Genomic DNA, 17,401 nt, shown 5'->3' with positions numbered 1-17,401 from the left:
TGATTCTAATATCTTCTTTACCGATTATAATGGAACCATCTTGATCATCTCTTCCCATGTAGTTGGCACAATGCCGAACCACGTAAATATGACGTATTCAAGGTTCATTTATGCAATTTATTTCTTACTCAAATCCTTTTTTTTATATGTATTTTGTTCATGCTTCCTTATTAGTCGTAATAAATCACGTTTTAGAGGTAGAAAGATTCATTATGGATCCCATAAAAAGAACCATGCATTTCTTAACTTACGGTTGACTTTGACTACTTATCATACTTAAAGAGATTAGAAAGGGTTGAAAAAATCCAAAATCTGACGACCAAGAAGATAATTATTGCAATAAATTCTTCCTACTATCTTCTTCCTGCAAAATTCGAGGCATCCTCAACTCGACATTCTCATCCTCAGCTCCCAGATATCAATGTTTTGGCTTTGTCAAGGAGATCATCTGGCACCACAACCCTGAACACCGCATAGTGATGATTCAAGCTTTTCTCGCCTTGTAGCCGGTGAACGCTGCCCAACGCTCCCGCATTCGAATTAGGAAAAGCGTAAAACACACGTTTGATTCTCTGATGCAGAAGTGCCATCGCACACCTTAAAACAAGACGAGATGCAACAGAAAAGCTCAATATCAGGAGATCCATCACTCTATTTCAGAAAATCTATGACTTGTAACGCTTGTTCCGCCAAAAGACATGCAACTTCCCATGCTATTTTATCCAGGTCTTAAATGTGAAAAATATCTAATGTTGAAAGAGGACAGGAATGTAAAGTGCATGTGCAAAGAATCACAACTTTCTGAGGCAGAATCTTAGGGATTTTGGGCAAATGATAATGAGACAAATAGCCTGCACATGCACCAAACCAGATATTTACAGTCGATTTGTTTAACTTACATTATGCATGGCTCCCAAACAAGGTAGATGTCATTGCCAGTGCATAAATATGGTCTACTAGAGAGATCACCTTTTCCATGAGCATCATCATGTTTGTCATCATTGTCGACCTGAATTCCCACAATTATAAGATGTCAGTGCCAAGCCGACATATCGTCTGATTAAATGCAAATAAGAAGCACAGAATCGAGCTATAGAATCAAATGCAATAATTGGTTCCATATGTTCAGTGCCCACTAATCCTCAAATATTTCATCTTTAATGCCAACTAGTTATTTGGTGGACAATGCATGTATTATTGATCGAGTAAGCGTTGTCATCAAAAGGTGTTCACTTAATGATCATCGTATATACAGATTTGACTTTTAGCAAGTCTATCGAGACAATGAAATTGACTAAGGGATGATTATAACATGCACACAACCAACCATTCGAGAGCTAATAGACGTTTGAGTTGAGCAATAACAGATGAACTAGTATGATGATATTCACAAATGTTGAGAAAAGATCATGCACTTCAAAACAGAGAAACAGGTGACACTTAGATGCCATTATCATGCTGGAAAGGTTTGCCAGGATTTCCTTCACATGTAAAGAAAAAGTTTACCTCGGCGACATCATTTTTCTGTCTTTTTGCTTGAGACTTTGCAGGAGATAGATTACACTCCTCTTGGGTAACTTCATCTTCATATCTCACATCATGGAATAAGCGTCTGTCCCTGACAGCAGATGATTCAATGGCCACTATCGCAGCGTGTCGCAACGGGTGCCAAAATGAAGAGCTCCTGTGAGTCCGTTCATCTACACACCACCGAGGATGTAAACAAGAAACGAATGTCTCAACTTGCTCCGGCCCACCTGAGGAACATCGTTGAAGACATAAGTCATGTTTTATCGATCCGGTCATGTCAGCAGGAGATTTGGTGGAACTACTACATTCAGCAGCAACTTCTGTTTCTGGAGTATGCCAATAGCAGACTTCATCACATGCCCTTCCAATCACTTGATTAGATAGAGGATCTACAATGGCTGCAGCATTGACTACCTGTAGACAAGAGAAGGGGGTAACAAAAGCAAAATTTGTGCAATTTCCACAACATAAGAGGTGCCCACACCAGCTTAAAACAAAATTGGACGCACGATTGGGGAGCAAGATTAAGTGCTATATTTCCTTCCCGAAAACTCTATTTTACTATGCCTATGCATGAACATTTCAAGGGATAACTGTCTAAAGGACCCAACCTTTGAAATGATTGGATTGTTTTCCACTTTTATAAAACAGATTTCTTCTTGTATTTTGGTTCAAAAATCCATAAACGTTCCTTTCACATAAAACTTCGTATTCCTGTCAAGTTAATTACAACAAGTAAATCTCACTTCTTGTTACCGAACCCAAAATGATTCCCATGAGCCATTGCAAGCTATGATGAACCCTCTAAGACTTGATGGGAAAAATGTTGAAAGTGCAAACACATGAGCAGTTAGAAATGAAACTTGTCAAACATGTACTTGGATGTGCGTAACTTCATATAACACTGATTCAAAGGAGAAAAAAAAGTAGGACAAAGGGAAGGTTGTCTCCCAAATTGTCTAAGCAGTATAACCCTCAGAAAGAAATGATTGCCATGTATAAGAGAATTTTCTTTTTTTTGGTAAGATGAGGAGGCCAGGGTAGGACTCATATCCAAGACCTCTCAGATCTAGACTAGTCTGAGATATCATTAGCAGCTAACTTGAAGAAATCAAACAAAGTTGCATTCATTAATAGCAAGTCAAGGGAAAACCCGAACACTTACCACATTACCATGAGATTTTGCCAATTCCAGAGCATACTTCATAAAACTTACAACTGATTGTGAGTCTTCTTCACTAAACCCAGTTATGCCACTGATATTGCTGCTATGTGGAAAATCAGTAGTCAAGAGAACAATCTAGTATTGACATAAGGTACGGATAACCGCACATAACACACATGAAAATAGAGGAACAATAGTTCCTCTTGATCATTGACAAGAAGTAAAATTGGGAAATGCAAAAATAAAAGACAGAGATTTGCACAAACTCCCTTGGATTAAGTTTGATTGCAAAAGGTGGGAGAGGAGAATGATATGACTTAAACCTGGCCTAGGGCCTTGAAAAGAGTGATTTCAACCAACTAGGCAACCCTTGGTCTCTAGAGTCACGATTCATTAGTAGCCCTTATGCATGATTTGAGAGTAAATCCTCTGCTTTATACATGACACAAAACTCCTCTCAGTCCAGACGCAACCAAAACTGATATAACTCAGCTGAATTAAGTAAAATCAATCACATCCTAAATTTCCAAAAACAAAGCTTATCAAATTTTAGATGGCCACTCAAACTGCAACTTTTTGTGAGTCTTTGGTTTTTGGACTCCAACTTCCAACTTATCTGCTTGGAAATAAATTCTGAAGGAGGTAAAAAGTTTAAAATGAGCACCCAAAGCTGCCCAAGAGAATATCGAAATTCATAAGGAAGTTATCCCGGAAAAACCACCTTAACCTTCTCCTTTAATTGACAAAACATTAGAACGAGAGCCATCTGCACATGCTGATGCAAATACCCTAAAACTACAAAAATGCCCTAAAACATGATGGCAATATTTGATCTTAGGAGATGAACATGCATTACCATTACGGATGCGAAATTTTAAAAGAGACGTACTAGGTTGGTGGATGATATGAGGTGGGCCATAGCTTGCACTGTTCTACCCACTCTTCCGTTGATGATGCAGCATATTTGCAGACCTATCAAAAAATAGCATGAGCAAGTACAAAGAACAAAATCTTACTTTGCCATCACATAATCAAGTGAAACAATGCCATTTTCAGGTTACATGTTACAGGGAGTTCTTATGTAATATATCTTCTTACAAGCATATTTGAATGTACAAATATATACAGATTCAGATAAGCATGATATGCAGCAGATTAAGCTTTAGAATTTTATTTACAACTAATAGACGTTCCTAATATTAAAATCATCTATGCACTTAGAAAATTTTGAGAAGGATGTGCGCTTCCACCTAATATTAGATAGGTTATGTTATATCCTACCCCGACTTTATTCCGGGCTATAAACATGGCTTCTTGTCATGCCATAATGTACTCGAATAAACAATTTACGTGATGAAAAAGAAAAATGATAAAAAATTCAAGAGATGGAAATTTCATTTAAATTCAGAATCTGAACGCCAAATTAATCTACATACACAGTGACATCCTATCCAGCCACTGTAAGTGCTATTTTACAGAATCTAATGCCATTGATAATGCAGATGTTTACTGTTACTTTATCAACCAGTAAAGATGTTCCAACAATGCATTCACTTGAAAGTACAGTTCATTGGATGTGCGGACATAATAGAGCAAGCAATATTAGTGTACAACAACCAATGCGAAGAAGCCCTCTTTGGCATAAATAACCTATAAAGCATTGAAAGAAAAAACCAAAAGAAATTCCCATGCAAAGCCCATAATGGTCTATTTTGGTCATAAACACAAAATATACCTCCCAAAGCAGCAGAAAGGAGATCACTGCGAAAAAACTCTTTTCAGCTAAACGACAATTTGATGCAGACATATCACCCGATATGCATTGATTACTTAAATGAGATGTTCCGTCAAAAGATAAAGGAGGGAGAATTCGCGAAATAAAATTTTGTAGAACTTGAAAAATGTAAGAAGAGAAATGGCATGAACAGATGTCAACTACGCCAGCGGTTCATGGTAGTATAAGATGCTCCATAAGTAGACATCACCACTCACGGATATCATCATATGGTTCTCTCTACAAGTTATTGAAGATAATGTAAAATATGAAAAAATCAACATAGAACACTAAGAAGAAAACAACCCACTTTTGCCACAAAAGGACTCAACTGATAAGAATTAATTACATCCTTCATGTCACATGGAATTCCATCAAAATCACCATTTTCAGGAACCAGACATAAGATCACTGATAGCTGAATTTTTCCTGTCAAAACCATTACAACAACCAAATAGTTCAACAAATCCATAAGAAATTAGTTAAAGAATTGTTGAAAAGCTGGTAGGTAAAAGATGATTTGTTGATGAAAAAATACGAACAGCTATCCCAGGTTTCCATCAAATAGACCTTGCATAGTAAATAATTAGAAGATTCTTCAAGACAATTACCAGTTCATCCTCAAAAGCAAATTACCATATGTTGAGTGGGTCACTGTTTTTATTTGGTTTCTTGTTTTCTTAACTCTTTTTATCTGTCAATCCTATTTACTTCCTGCTAATGTTCCTTCTCTTCACATCATCTGCAGATAAGAAGGATGGTAATCCTATTCAATCAATTTTCATGATTGATAAGGGAAAAACAACAAACTGAGCACGTAAACTAACAAGCAATACAGGTTATTTTCATGATTGTTCATCAGGTTTTTCAACGCCTTGCATAGCTAATACGTATTAGAAAACAAGCCCAACACCAGAAACCAATGGTAAAATTTGAGTTTCAGCAGAAAACATGCTTCCTGAATCATTCATTTTGATTTTCATAAGAGTCCCTCAAAAGAATTTCCGGCAGTAGAAGGAGAAAATATAGGATACGCATCGAGACTGGAGGAGGTAAGGAGCACCCCTCATTCACCCCACAACATAAGCAAACCATCCACCGACAACCACAGCTTCATCACTCTATAGTGTGGCTTAGGAGAAAGTGTCTTGTGGAGGAATTACATAGGTGATGTGAATATTACTTTAAATATCTAATGCTGATTGACTTTCTATACTCAAGTTAATGATTTGTGGTGCTTCCAATGCAGAAAAAGCTTTCTCATAGCTTTGGGGCTTAAAAGTTTAGATATAATTTCTTCAATCCGATGACAATTGACATGCATGGGGTCAGAAGATTCTAATCCCTCTTTTCTGTTACTTAAAAGCAGTAAATACACAGGACTGACGTCTGATCAAGAACTACACACGTGAGTATAAACACCAGAATTTTAATTCTTTGCATGAAATTGTTCCTGTTAAATAACCTTCGCAGGAGGAAAAAAATATTTTGATGATCTTTATTGAACTTTTAAAGGGTAACCCAGGAACAAAGGGCAATGGAAAGACCCAGTTAAGCAATCACTCTTATGCTCACTTAATTAGTAAAGCTCCAATCCTGATGAGTGAAGCTCCACTAACAATTTCCATCTTAATATTACAAGATGACATGCACAGCAAAAATTGTTCCTCAATTTCAAAGATGCAAGAAACAATGATGTTCAAATATTATCATTAAGTGACCAATCCACCAGTAACAAAACGAGATACCACATAACACAGATATGCTCATGAACCAAGAACTACCTCCTTCGAGACACTTCTTCTTCACCCGCTTCACGTGATGGAGGTCCTCCAATGGTGCAATTTGACTCAAACGCCTAACCAATAACCAAACAATCGACTCCCAAATTTGAGCGAAAAATCAAACCATATATGAAACAGGAAGGTCTGAGAAGCGCAGAACAAGCTTAATACATAGAGTCTAACGCAAAACAGTAAGACTGACCTTATTATTGTGTTCGTGAGCTTTGGCTGCTCAATCTGAGCAGCGACCATGTTCACTGCTTGCAAAAGAAAAACACAACAAAATGCCAATTCCGTAGCGCAAAATACATCAGCAAAAGTGAATTTCAGATATTTCACTTAGGATTCGTCAGTCATCTGTTAAGAACAAACCTGTGAGTTGCTGATCAGGAGGAAATGGTGGCCTGGCAGGAACGTGGATGATTCGCCACGCATTGTTCTCACTGCTCATTACTCTTCACAGCTAGCTTTCGTCACTGGCCCAACAGGAGGTGATCGAGGACGAAAGCAGAGAGAAGTCATAACGTCGTGTTGTAAGCTCTTATGATCTGTATTGAAACAGAGGACATGACCCGAAATCACAAGCATTTGGCAAGAAATCAACTCAGGATTGATGCAATATCTTCTCACATGTGTATGTAAGCTCTTATTATCAGTACAGTCTCAAATTAGGATCAAATTGAGGTTAAATTTGAGGCTCTAAAGTCACGGCCAGCAAATTCCAATGCTAATCCAGCCAATTCCAGTCAAGGATAACGTTTACAATCAGGTATCCAACAAATCTTGATCATGTATGGCACTTTTAACTATGAAACAAGCATATGCAGCTGTGACAGCCATGATGCCAACAAATTCGTAACAAGTACAGCATTATTAACATGAATTTCCACTTTCGACTCAGCATACAAAAGTATATGCTAATGTGATCAAAGTGGCATCAAATTTGATTGAAATTTATGACACATAGAGACCCCCAAATCATGACCAGAAAAGTCAGGCTTATTTTCAGTAACTTTTGGGCGCATCAATTTGGAGCATTAAGTCCAAATTTAACATGAATTGACCATAGCACGTTCCTATGTCACCGGATAACCCCAGTGAACTATGATCTTCGGCCACTGCCGTTAACCCTCACGTCCACCAAAATTAACCACCAAACGTTTAACAAATACGAACCAAGCAGTACCAATATGCACAGGAAGAGAATGTAAAAACAGAAATTCGGCTAATGAAATTTACCAAAAAATCGTCGTGCGTATCAGTGATTTGAAACCATTGAGTCACATAGAATGCATACAATAGCAGAAAGGGGTGCTCCGTAAAGTACTCGAAAACAATAAAGATCAGATCATCAAAAAGTAAAGGAAAATCTCGGTTGACAGGAAATGGACTAGCAAACACCCCAAGTTACTAGTTTTTTTGAAAAAATCATCTCAGACATGACGGATTGCTTTCTAAACGATCAATAACACGAGCTAACAATCACAAATCTGATTCACGCATTTCGTCGAACAAATGGTGAGCATCTCGGAAAATGATTCTGTATGTGATATCAATGCGACATTTCAATCCAGATGCTCCTAGAAAAGGTTTAATTCATATCAGTGAAGAATAGGTTCAATCCCGATCACTTTTCAAACAAATATTGACATCGACTTCAAACTCAACTTACACATGCGAAATAAGCTATGCAGAGAGAGTGTTTCGAACCTTACGCTCATACATCTTACTACAACAATCGACATACAAATATTTTACAGGTAAATTCACTCAAGACCTTTCTCGACTTCTTCCACGACTGGCAAACACAAACTTCAATCCCGCGAACGTGCTTCAACGACTTACTCGATCACACAAACATTACGCATGACGGGAATTTTAAACGTCTGTACCGAACAACTACCAATCCAGATGCTAAGCATGATAACACTCCTCAGATTTGCACACGGGTTTCACTCAGGCATTTCAACGAACATATGGAAGGCATCTCGGTTTAGTGATCGAGATGACAGAGCGAAGCAGCGATTTCAAACCATACGACCACAATATCATCAAATGAGGCTCAAATCAATAAATGGATCGTCAATTGGAGACTATTTTCACATGGAACACACAACTAGAGTTCTCGGCCTCTGTCTCTCGCGTACAGAGCAACGGAAACAGAGCATGACCAATACCTCGAAAGAAAAGCAACAACAGAACAGACCTTGAACTGAACGACGATCAAATCGGATAATATTGTCTCGATGGATTTTTCAATATGATTATCGACGTCAATGAATATTGACGGCCCCCTCTCTCTCTCTCTGAAGAGTCGATCAAGAAACAAGATTCAAATACAGGGGAATCCACCCCCAAGATACCCAAAAAAGAAAAGAAAAAACGAAGAAGGAATCAATCTCCAAGAAAGCTGCGCTCCCCGCCTATTAAATGGGTTCCTCCTCCATGCGCAGGTAGAGTCAAATGGGTAAGACTTGTTCGGACCGATTTCCGAGTTGAATGGGTTCGGTTGCTCACCTCTAAATTTGATTGGATAAATTGAAAATGAGAGTCCTAACTAGATAAGCGATGAAAGTAAAGGGATGGAAAGTGGAACTTATGGAGGAGATAATATTAGAGCTTTTATTTTCCTTTTGATTAGCGAGTTTAACATTTGCACTGCTTATTAAGAATCAGACTCCAAATAAAGAACCTTAGTTCTAGCTTATTGAGATGCGAGATCAGTCGTATATAAACTCATTGAGAACAAGATTCTAAAAGAAAATCACGAGGGGTGTAAAACTTGTCAGTCCGAAGATATGTGGACCGACCATTACCATTTTGATACTTAATAAGATGCTTGGGGAAAGAACTAGCCTTCAAGATCTTCCTCCATGCGCAGGTGGAGTTACCGGTGGATGTTGCGAACCATGACGATTTGATTTGCTCGATTTTAAGATGATGTTATTCTTGTCATCTAATTGGGCCTCCAGTCCATTTGATTTATTCGGGGGCCAATCAATCTGGACTCAATTGAGACAGATTTCTCAAAAACATTATGGCTATGGAGAAAATAAAAAGAAGAAATGCTCGATTGAGAACAAATTTCTAAGAGATAATGACACAAATAATCCCTAAACTTTGGCCTAATGTGTAATTTCTTCCTTTAACTTTTAATTTGTTCGATGTAATCCCTAAATTTAAGGCTAATGTTCAATGTGGTTCTTGAACTTTTATTTTATTCAATGTCATCCCTTAACTTTTGGTACATGTTCAATTCAGTCCCTAAATTATATAAAAATGTTTAATGTAGTCCTTGAATTTGAATTAATGGAAAGGATTACATTGATTATTTTCATATAGTTCAGGGACTGAATTGAACATGTAACAAAAGTTCAGAGTTGATATTGAACAAAATAAAAGTTCAAGAACCTTATTTAACATTAGGTTAAAGTTCAGGAACTATATTAAATAAATTAAAAGTTCAAAGACTAAATTGCATATTGAATCGAAATTCAGAGATTATTTGTGTTATTTTCCCAATTCCTGAAGCACATTACATCTACTCAAAAAATCAAAAGTATCAGGGCTTGGCTAACACATATCAAAAGTTTGGGCCTATATGGAAAAGATTCCCCATAATACCCAACTTTATCCACAAGCTTATTGTTCCAATTTAGACCGTGGTTATCTCTCCCACCTTCGTCTAAAAAACTTCCAGACGACCGACCATTGTCTTTCATTCCATCGTCATTGTCTCTGACTCTGACGACTTCTCCCTCCGATTTGATCGTCGTTCGATTCAAGGCCTGTTGTTGCTTTTCTTTCAAGGTATTGGTTATGCTCTGTTTCCGCTGCTCTGTACGCGAGAGACAGAGCCCGAGAACTCTAGTTGTGTTTAAAATTGCTGCTTCGCTCTTGCGTCTCCATCGCTAAACTGAGATGCCTGCCATGTGTTCGTTGAAATGCCCGAGCGAAACTCGTGTGGCAAATCTGAAGGAGTGTTATCATGCTTAGCATCTGGAGTGGGTTGTTGTTCGGTACAGACGTTTAAAATTCCGGTCATGCGTAATGTTTGTGTGCATGAGTAAGTCGTTGAAGCACGTTCGCGGGATTGAAGTTTGTGTTTGCCGGTCGTGGAAGAAGTCGAGAAAGGTCTTGAGTGAATTTTACCTGTAAAATGTTTGTGTGTTGATTTTTGTAGTAAGATGTATGAGCGTGAGGTTCGAAACACTCTCTCTGCATTGCTTATTTCGCAAGTGAAAGTTGAGTTTGAAGTCGATGTCAATATTTGCTTGAAAAGTGATCGGGATTGAAACTATTCTTCACTGATATGAATTAAACCTTTTCTAGAAGCATCTGGATTGAAATGTTGCATTAGTATCGCATAGAGAATAATTTTCCGAGATGCTCACCATTTGTTGGACGAAATGCATAAGTCAGATTTGTGATTGTTAGCTTGTGTTATTGATCATATGGAAAGCAATCCGTCATGTCTCGGATGATTTTTTTTTTTTTAAAAAACTAACTACTTGTGGTGTTTGCTAGTCCATTTCCTGTCAAGCTAGATTTATCTTCACTTATTGATGATCTGATTTTATCTTCTTCGAGTACTTTACTGACCACCCTTTCCGCTATTGTATGCATTCTATGTGACTCAATGGTGATTAGCGGTGGTTTCCGGCGAGAAATATGGTTTCAAATCACTGATACGCATGACGATTTTCTGCTAAATTTCATTAGCCGCATTCCAGTTTTTACGTTCTCCTTAGGTGCATATTGGTACTGCTTGGTTTGTATTTGTTAAACTTTTAGTGATTAATGGCGGTGGAAGTGAGGGTTAATGGCGGTGGCCAAAGATGATAGTTCATTGGGGTTCTTCCCATTCAGTTTTCATTCTGCAGCCCAGTGGAGCCGAAACTGCACAGCTTCCATGTCTGCAACAGCGCCAAGTTCTTCATTCAATCTGGTGTCAAACCTTGACCTGCAAAGATGGCGACTCACAAGCATCGGGCCACAACATTCTCCATCTTCAATTCACTTTCTTGTTCAACCTCATTGTAGCAAGGGCGCTCCTTGTCTTGCTTCACCTCTGTTTTCTTCCCCAGCTGGTGGTGAAAATGTTGCAAAAACTGAGAACCTTGAAGAGGGTAGGCCGAGTTTCAAGTGGGTCGAGGTGGGACCTCATGCTACTGAGGAGCAAAGGATTGCCATATCTAATCTTCCTTTTAAGATGACAAAAAGGTGCAAGGCGTTGATGAGGCAAATCATATGTTTTGATCCTCAAAGGGCGAGCTTGTCAGATGTTTTGGCTGCTTGGGTGAGGATTATGAAGCCCAGTAGAGCCGATTGGCTCGCAGTTCTGAAAGAATTGAAGAAGCTGAATCATCATGCTCATCTTGAGGTACCTGCCCTCGTTTGATTTCATTGGTTGTTTGTTAGCTGTTTAAGCTGTGATGCAGCATCTCTGTCTGTTGGAAGAGCATGAGTTGAAAGATTTTCATGCTATGTTAATGAATTTGATTTTTCGTGTTGACATTTAGCTTTTGCTGTTGGAAAGAGCTGTAATTTGTCATCTTGCAAACTCAAGTTTCTGCAATTAGATCAGAATTTTGTGGATGGTGGCCTGGAAAAAGAGCCGTCGAAATCTAGTGAACTAGTGATTGTTAGCTTGTGCGAGGAGTGAGAGTTTCTTCTTGACAGTATAGTACTGGATGGTTGTCAAGGTGCTCCCATTTGTGGATGTGTTCGAAATTGTTTGCATGACAATTGTTGAATCGTGAGGATCCTCATGCTTTGTTAATCTGATTTACACAATTTACAAAGAAATTCTTAAATTCAACTCATGATTCCTCAGACTGTTTCTAGGTGGCAGAACTTGCTATGTTAGAAGAATCTTTCGAAGCTAATGTTCGTGACTATACAAAACTAATCCATTGGTATGGAAAGCAAAACCAACTTCAAGATGCAGAAGAAGCTCTTCTAGGCATGAAGCAAAGAGGCTTTATCTGTGATCAGGTTACCTTGACTGCTATGGTTGATATGTACAGCAAGGCTGGGCATTTTGAGCTGGCGAATAAAACATTTGAAGAAATCAAGCTGCTTGGATTGCCATTGGATAAAAGGTCATTTGGCTCAATGGTCATGGCCTACATTAGAGCTGGAATGCCTGAACAAGGAGAGATTTTACTGAGAGAAATGGATGAACTAGAGATCTTTGCTGGAAGTGAAGTTTACAAGGCACTATTGAGAGCGTATTCCATGATTGGCAACACTGATGGAGCTCAGAGGGTTTTTGATGCTATTCAGTTTGCAGGGATTATTCCAGATGCTAGGCTATGCGGGCTACTTATAAATGCCTATGCAACTACAGGACAAAGTGACAAGGCCCTTGTTGCCTTTGAGAATATGAGGAAGGCCGGTATTGAACCTAGTGATAAATGTGTGGCCCTCGTTCTGCATGCATATGAAAGAGAGAACAAGATAAACAAAGCACTGGACTTTCTGATAGATTTGGAGAGAGATGGTATCGTAATTGGAAAAGTAGCATTCGAAAGACTTGCTGGATGGCTCCGCAGACTCGGGGTGGTAAAACAAGTGGAGCTAGTCTTAAGAGAGTATGCAGTGGAGCTAGTCTTAAGAGAGTATGCAGCTAAGGAAACTAATCATGGAATGTGCACGTTTTAGATAAATTGAAGCTTCCTGGTAAGTGGCAAAAAACAAAAAGTCATTTCGCGTATATGAAACAATCATCAGGAAACTAGTATTTCTTAGAAATGCAAACTTTATTCTGCTTCTGTCCTCATGGTAATTGTTTCCTAAGTTTCTACAAATTGGGCGGTTGTTTCTAACTGGCAAATAGAGGCTTTGCTTTTTGTAACTATCTCCTCTTGGAGACATGTCTAATATAATTAGACTCTTTTAGAGATGAAATGTCCATTGGTTGAATATATTCTTTGGGTTTGGCATTGTGTAGTTCCTTCCCAATCAAAAGCTGTAACTTCTTCAAAGAATTTTTACTTAGCCATGTTCCCAATTTTCTTATAAAAATGTATTTCTATTCTTCTCATTCTTTTGAATTATTGGTAATTCAGCAGTGTATTGGAAGCCTCAGTATTTATAGCCAAAGTTTAGCTATTTTCTGTTGATTGGCTGATGATTTTGATAATGAATGAAGTTGAGCTCTCTGTCCACTTTTGCTCAGAGAACTAGAGAGGTCTTTGGGACAAAATATCAGCCACATACACTTAGAAAAGAAAGTACTTCAAGCAATTTTATTTTGATTTTGACTTTCCTATATCTGCTACTTCACAAACACACCGTGCATTATGATTCTAACTGTTCTCATACTCGCTGCTTCATTATCAACACTATTCCCCATTTGTCCATTGACAGACCAATCCCTATGTAGAGTCACATGATAGGAACATTCTGAAACTAGTGCTCAATCATCTCCATATGAACAAACAGTGTATGACATGTCAATGAATGATACTATGTGTGAATTTAGTTCTTCTTGTGAGATTTCACTTTTGTCATAGGTGCATGAGCTAATGCTCCTCGACATGGTTGATTTTTGTCCACTTATGTAAAGCTCTGTAGAGGGTGCATTTCTTGTAGCAATCAAAGTTCTGGACCTACTTGTGAAAAGAGAGAGCGTGGTGATGAAAATAGAGGCAACATGGTGAACTGCAAATATGAAGCTTTGTTATCATTATTGTCGTAATTGTTTTGCCTTTCAAGTTCTTTAGCATAATTTCAGTAAATAATTAGATAAGATTTTGTCTGTTTGCAGAAAAGCTCTATTTATGGCCTGATTCTGGGTGAAATGTGGCTGCATATGGGATGATAAATCCCAACCCTACTTATATGAAAGATAAAGGAAGATGGTTACAGAAACAGGCTGGATATGGAGTTTATGCCTTCTGGTGCATCCATGTACATGATGCTTGCACGTTTGCTTCAAGGCATATAAGGGAGTTTGTTATTTCTCTAGTTCCAAATCGTGAAGGATGAGAATAGATTTGGGAATCTGATCTGACACCCGTTGAATGCTAGATCTGGGGTTTTGAGCGAGGAGCTAAACTGTAACTTTTGTAGGACCGAATACAAATGAGGGAGGACAAATCCAAAGGCTTCTTGATCATGTGTTTTTCGTTTTTCGAAAGGCAGAAACTGAAGTCCAAAACTTAACCGGTGAACTCATCAGTGACTATGATGTTTCAGGCTGTTATTGGACGTATTCTTGGAGACTCAATGCTCGGATCTTATCTCTTAGCTGCTGTTTCAACTTGAGGAGCTTTACTGTAAGATGTTCTTTACATAATTTCTAGTTGTAAAGGGGAGATTTTTTTTGTATTATTCAATAATAGTCAATATATACATTAAGTTTGTCCAATACACACACACACACACACACACACATTAAGTAATCAGCAACAAAGAAACCCTAAAGACCACTTTACCCTGTTTCCCTTTTTTGCCCTTTATACCTCTAACCCTCGCCTTCAAGCCGGGAGTATAGATATTAATCATGCCCAGCTTGTTACAAATATATTCTATTTTCCCATTACCCAAAGGTTTAGTAAAGATGTCTGCAAGTTGTTCATCAATCCTAATATGACTGGGAAGAATCACTCCACTCTGTAACTTTTCTCGAATAAATTGACAGTCAATCTGATTGTGTTTTGTCCTCTCATGAAACACATGGTTAGAAGTTATATGTACTGTTGCCTTATTATCACACCATAGAGACACAGGAGCTAAAGTTTTAAAGTCTAATTCAATCAATAGCTGATGAATCCACACTAATTCATGTGTCACTTGTGCCATGACTTTATATTCTGACTCTGCACTGAAGCAAGCAACAACACTTTGTTTCTTACTCTTCCACAATACTAGATTTCCTCCAATCAAGGTACAATAACTGGTGGTTGATCTTCTATCATCTGGAGATCCTGCCCAATCATCATCAGAAAATCTTTCAACTCTGCTATGATCATGGTTTTGGTAAACAATTCATTTCCCCGGAAACTTATTCAAGTACCTCAAAATTCAAATAAATGCGTCCCAGTGAGATGTACGAGGGGAAGAGAGAACTTGGCTTACCACACTAACTGGAAAGGAATGTCTGGTAGATTAACTGAGAGATAATTTAGTTTACCTACCAGTCTTCTATATCTCTTAGGATTATCAAGAATCTCTTCTCTCTCAACAACCAATTTAAATCCTTGTTTCACAGGTGAATCAAGAGGCTTTGATCCCAACATGCCTGTCTCAATGAGCAATTCTAGAACATACTCCCGCTGTGATAGAACAATGCCTCTTTGTGATTGTGCCACCTCGATTCCTAGGAAATACTTCAACTTTCCCAAGTCCTTAGTCTGAAACTGTTGTTGAAGATAAAGCTTTAATTTATCTATACCAACCAAGTTATCTCCCGTGATGGTAATATCATCAACATACACAATCAAGAATAGCTTGCCTCACTCTGACTGTTTATAAAAAAAAAGAGTGATCATTTCTGTATTTAGACAATCCAAAAGAGAGTACAACCTTAGGCCATGCTCGTGGAGACTACTTCAAACCATACAAAGACTTTTTCAACTTGCAAACTAGTCCCCTATACTACCCTGAGCAACAAACCTCGGAGGCTGCTCCATATACACTTCTTCATGAAGAGTCTCATAAAAGAAAGCATTTTTGACATCAATCTGAAACAAGAGCCAGTTATATATGGCATGCAAGAGAGATCAAAATACGAATAGATGTAAGCTTGCAAAAGGAGAAAAAAGTGTCCAAATAGTCAACCCCATGCACCTAAGCATATTCTTTCGCAACAACCCTTGCTTTTAAGCTAGTAAGAGAATCATTAGGATTGACTTTCACACCATACACCCACTGACAACCAATAGCAGTTTCGCCTGAAGGAAGAGGTACCAACCCAAAGTTTGATTAACTTGTAATGCCTTTAATTCTTCTTCAATAGCTATCCTCCTGCTAGGGATTTGTAATGCCTTAGCTACAGAATTGGGGATTGGATTTTGGTCAACAGTGGACAAAAAGGACCGAAAGGAATGAGACACAGAAAAATATGAAATAAAGTTTACAGTAGAATGTTGAGTGCAAGCAAGTGTACCTTTGTGATGAGCAATAGGACGATCAAGATCAAAGATAAGAGGAGGGTAAGCTAATGGCAAATCTGGAGCGAAAGATAACATAGTAGTGACAAGAGGAAGGGGGGAAGCAGTAGCTACTCAAGGGCGCCGAGTATTGACCTGAGAGGAGGTGGTTCCTGTGTAGATACTGGTAAAATAGCCAAAGCAGTTGACCAAATGGTGGTCACATGTAAGTCTTCATCTTTCTCAGAAACAGTGACCGAGCCATCATGATAAGGAGTAGATTCAAAGAATGAAACATCGACAATTATAAAGTACTTCCTTAATGATGGAGAATAACAATGGTATCCCTTTTGCTTACGAGAATAACCTAGAAACATACACTTGATGGCCCTAGGATCAAGTTTTGATAATCCAATTCGATGATCACAAATAAAATAGACACAACAAAAAATATGAGGTGGCAAGACAAACAATGATTGATTTGGAAACAAAGTAGAAAAAGGAATACTACCTCGCTAAACAGAAGAAGGCATGCGATTAATGAGATAGCATGCAGTCAGGACATAATTAGATCAAAAAGTTTTGGGGACCTTCATCTCAAATAACATGGACCTGGTGACTTCCAATAAATGCCTATTCTTCCTTTCAGCTACACTATTTTGTTGTGGTGTATCATAATAGGAAGATTCATGCATCATAGCATGTTGAGTTAAAGTCAGAAAAAAGGTGCAGAAAAGTATTCCTTTGCGTTATCAGAAAGCAAAACTTTAACATTCACACCAAACTGAGCATGAATTTCAGAAATGAAGGCACAAAATATAGAAAATAATTATGAACGACTTTTCATTAGACATAGCCAGGTGACTCTAGAATAGTCATCAACAAAAGTAACAAAGTATATAAAACCCAAATTGGAAACAACACGACAAGGACCCAAATGTCTTAATGAACTAATGAAAAAGGAGACATCGCTCATTTAATAACTTGAGGAGCGTAACTAACAAGATGTAATTTGCCAAGTTGACATGCTTCACACTCTAAATTGGAA

The 17,401-nt window shown here is 38.1% G+C and overlaps 2 protein-coding genes across 4 annotated transcripts; one reads left to right on the top strand and one right to left on the bottom strand.

Moving 5' to 3' along the window:
* Window positions 1–217: 217 nt before the first annotated feature.
* On the bottom strand, window positions 218–8,561 carry LOC115677833 (tRNA-specific adenosine deaminase TAD3-like). The gene is made up of 10 exons (XM_056303837.1): window positions 8,460–8,561; window positions 6,626–6,729; window positions 6,456–6,510; window positions 6,254–6,327; window positions 4,780–4,898; window positions 3,585–3,667; window positions 2,696–2,795; window positions 1,507–1,944; window positions 900–1,009; window positions 218–597 (listed from the first exon to the last, which is right to left on the bottom strand). The coding sequence occupies exons 2-10, from the start codon at window positions 6,702–6,704 to the stop codon at window positions 405–407; spliced, it is 1,251 nt and encodes a 416-aa protein (XP_056159812.1). The 5' UTR covers window positions 6,705–6,729; window positions 8,460–8,561; the 3' UTR covers window positions 218–404.
* A 1,342-nt stretch (window positions 8,562–9,903) lies between these two features.
* LOC115677828 (pentatricopeptide repeat-containing protein At1g01970) lies at window positions 9,904–14,632 on the top strand. Of its 3 annotated transcripts, XM_030601043.2 has the most exons (4): window positions 10,109–11,004; window positions 11,137–11,636; window positions 12,101–12,937; window positions 14,028–14,632. In XM_030601043.2, exons 1-3 carry the CDS (start codon window positions 10,893–10,895, stop codon window positions 12,917–12,919), a joined length of 1,431 nt encoding a protein of 476 aa, XP_030456903.2. In that variant the 5' UTR covers window positions 10,109–10,892; the 3' UTR covers window positions 12,920–12,937; window positions 14,028–14,632. The 3 variants fall into 3 exon arrangements, with proteins under 3 accessions (XP_056159810.1, XP_030456903.2, XP_056159811.1); XM_056303835.1 differs by lacking the exons at window positions 10,109–11,004; window positions 14,028–14,632 and adding an exon at window positions 9,904–10,063 and having other exon boundaries at window positions 11,123–11,636; window positions 12,101–13,301; XM_056303836.1 differs by lacking the exon at window positions 14,028–14,632 and having other exon boundaries at window positions 10,111–11,014; window positions 12,101–13,301.
* The last annotated feature ends 2,769 nt before the right edge of the window (window positions 14,633–17,401 follow it).

This window comes from Syzygium oleosum, unplaced genomic scaffold (genome assembly GCF_021117445.2).
Source record: "Syzygium oleosum isolate NSW1041296 unplaced genomic scaffold, Sole_v2.1 Sole_v2.29, whole genome shotgun sequence".
Classification (NCBI taxonomy): Eukaryota; Viridiplantae; Streptophyta; class Magnoliopsida; order Myrtales; family Myrtaceae; genus Syzygium; species Syzygium oleosum.
The sequence above is the reverse complement of the archived record's forward strand: the minus strand, read 5'-3'. Positions and strand labels throughout refer to the sequence as shown.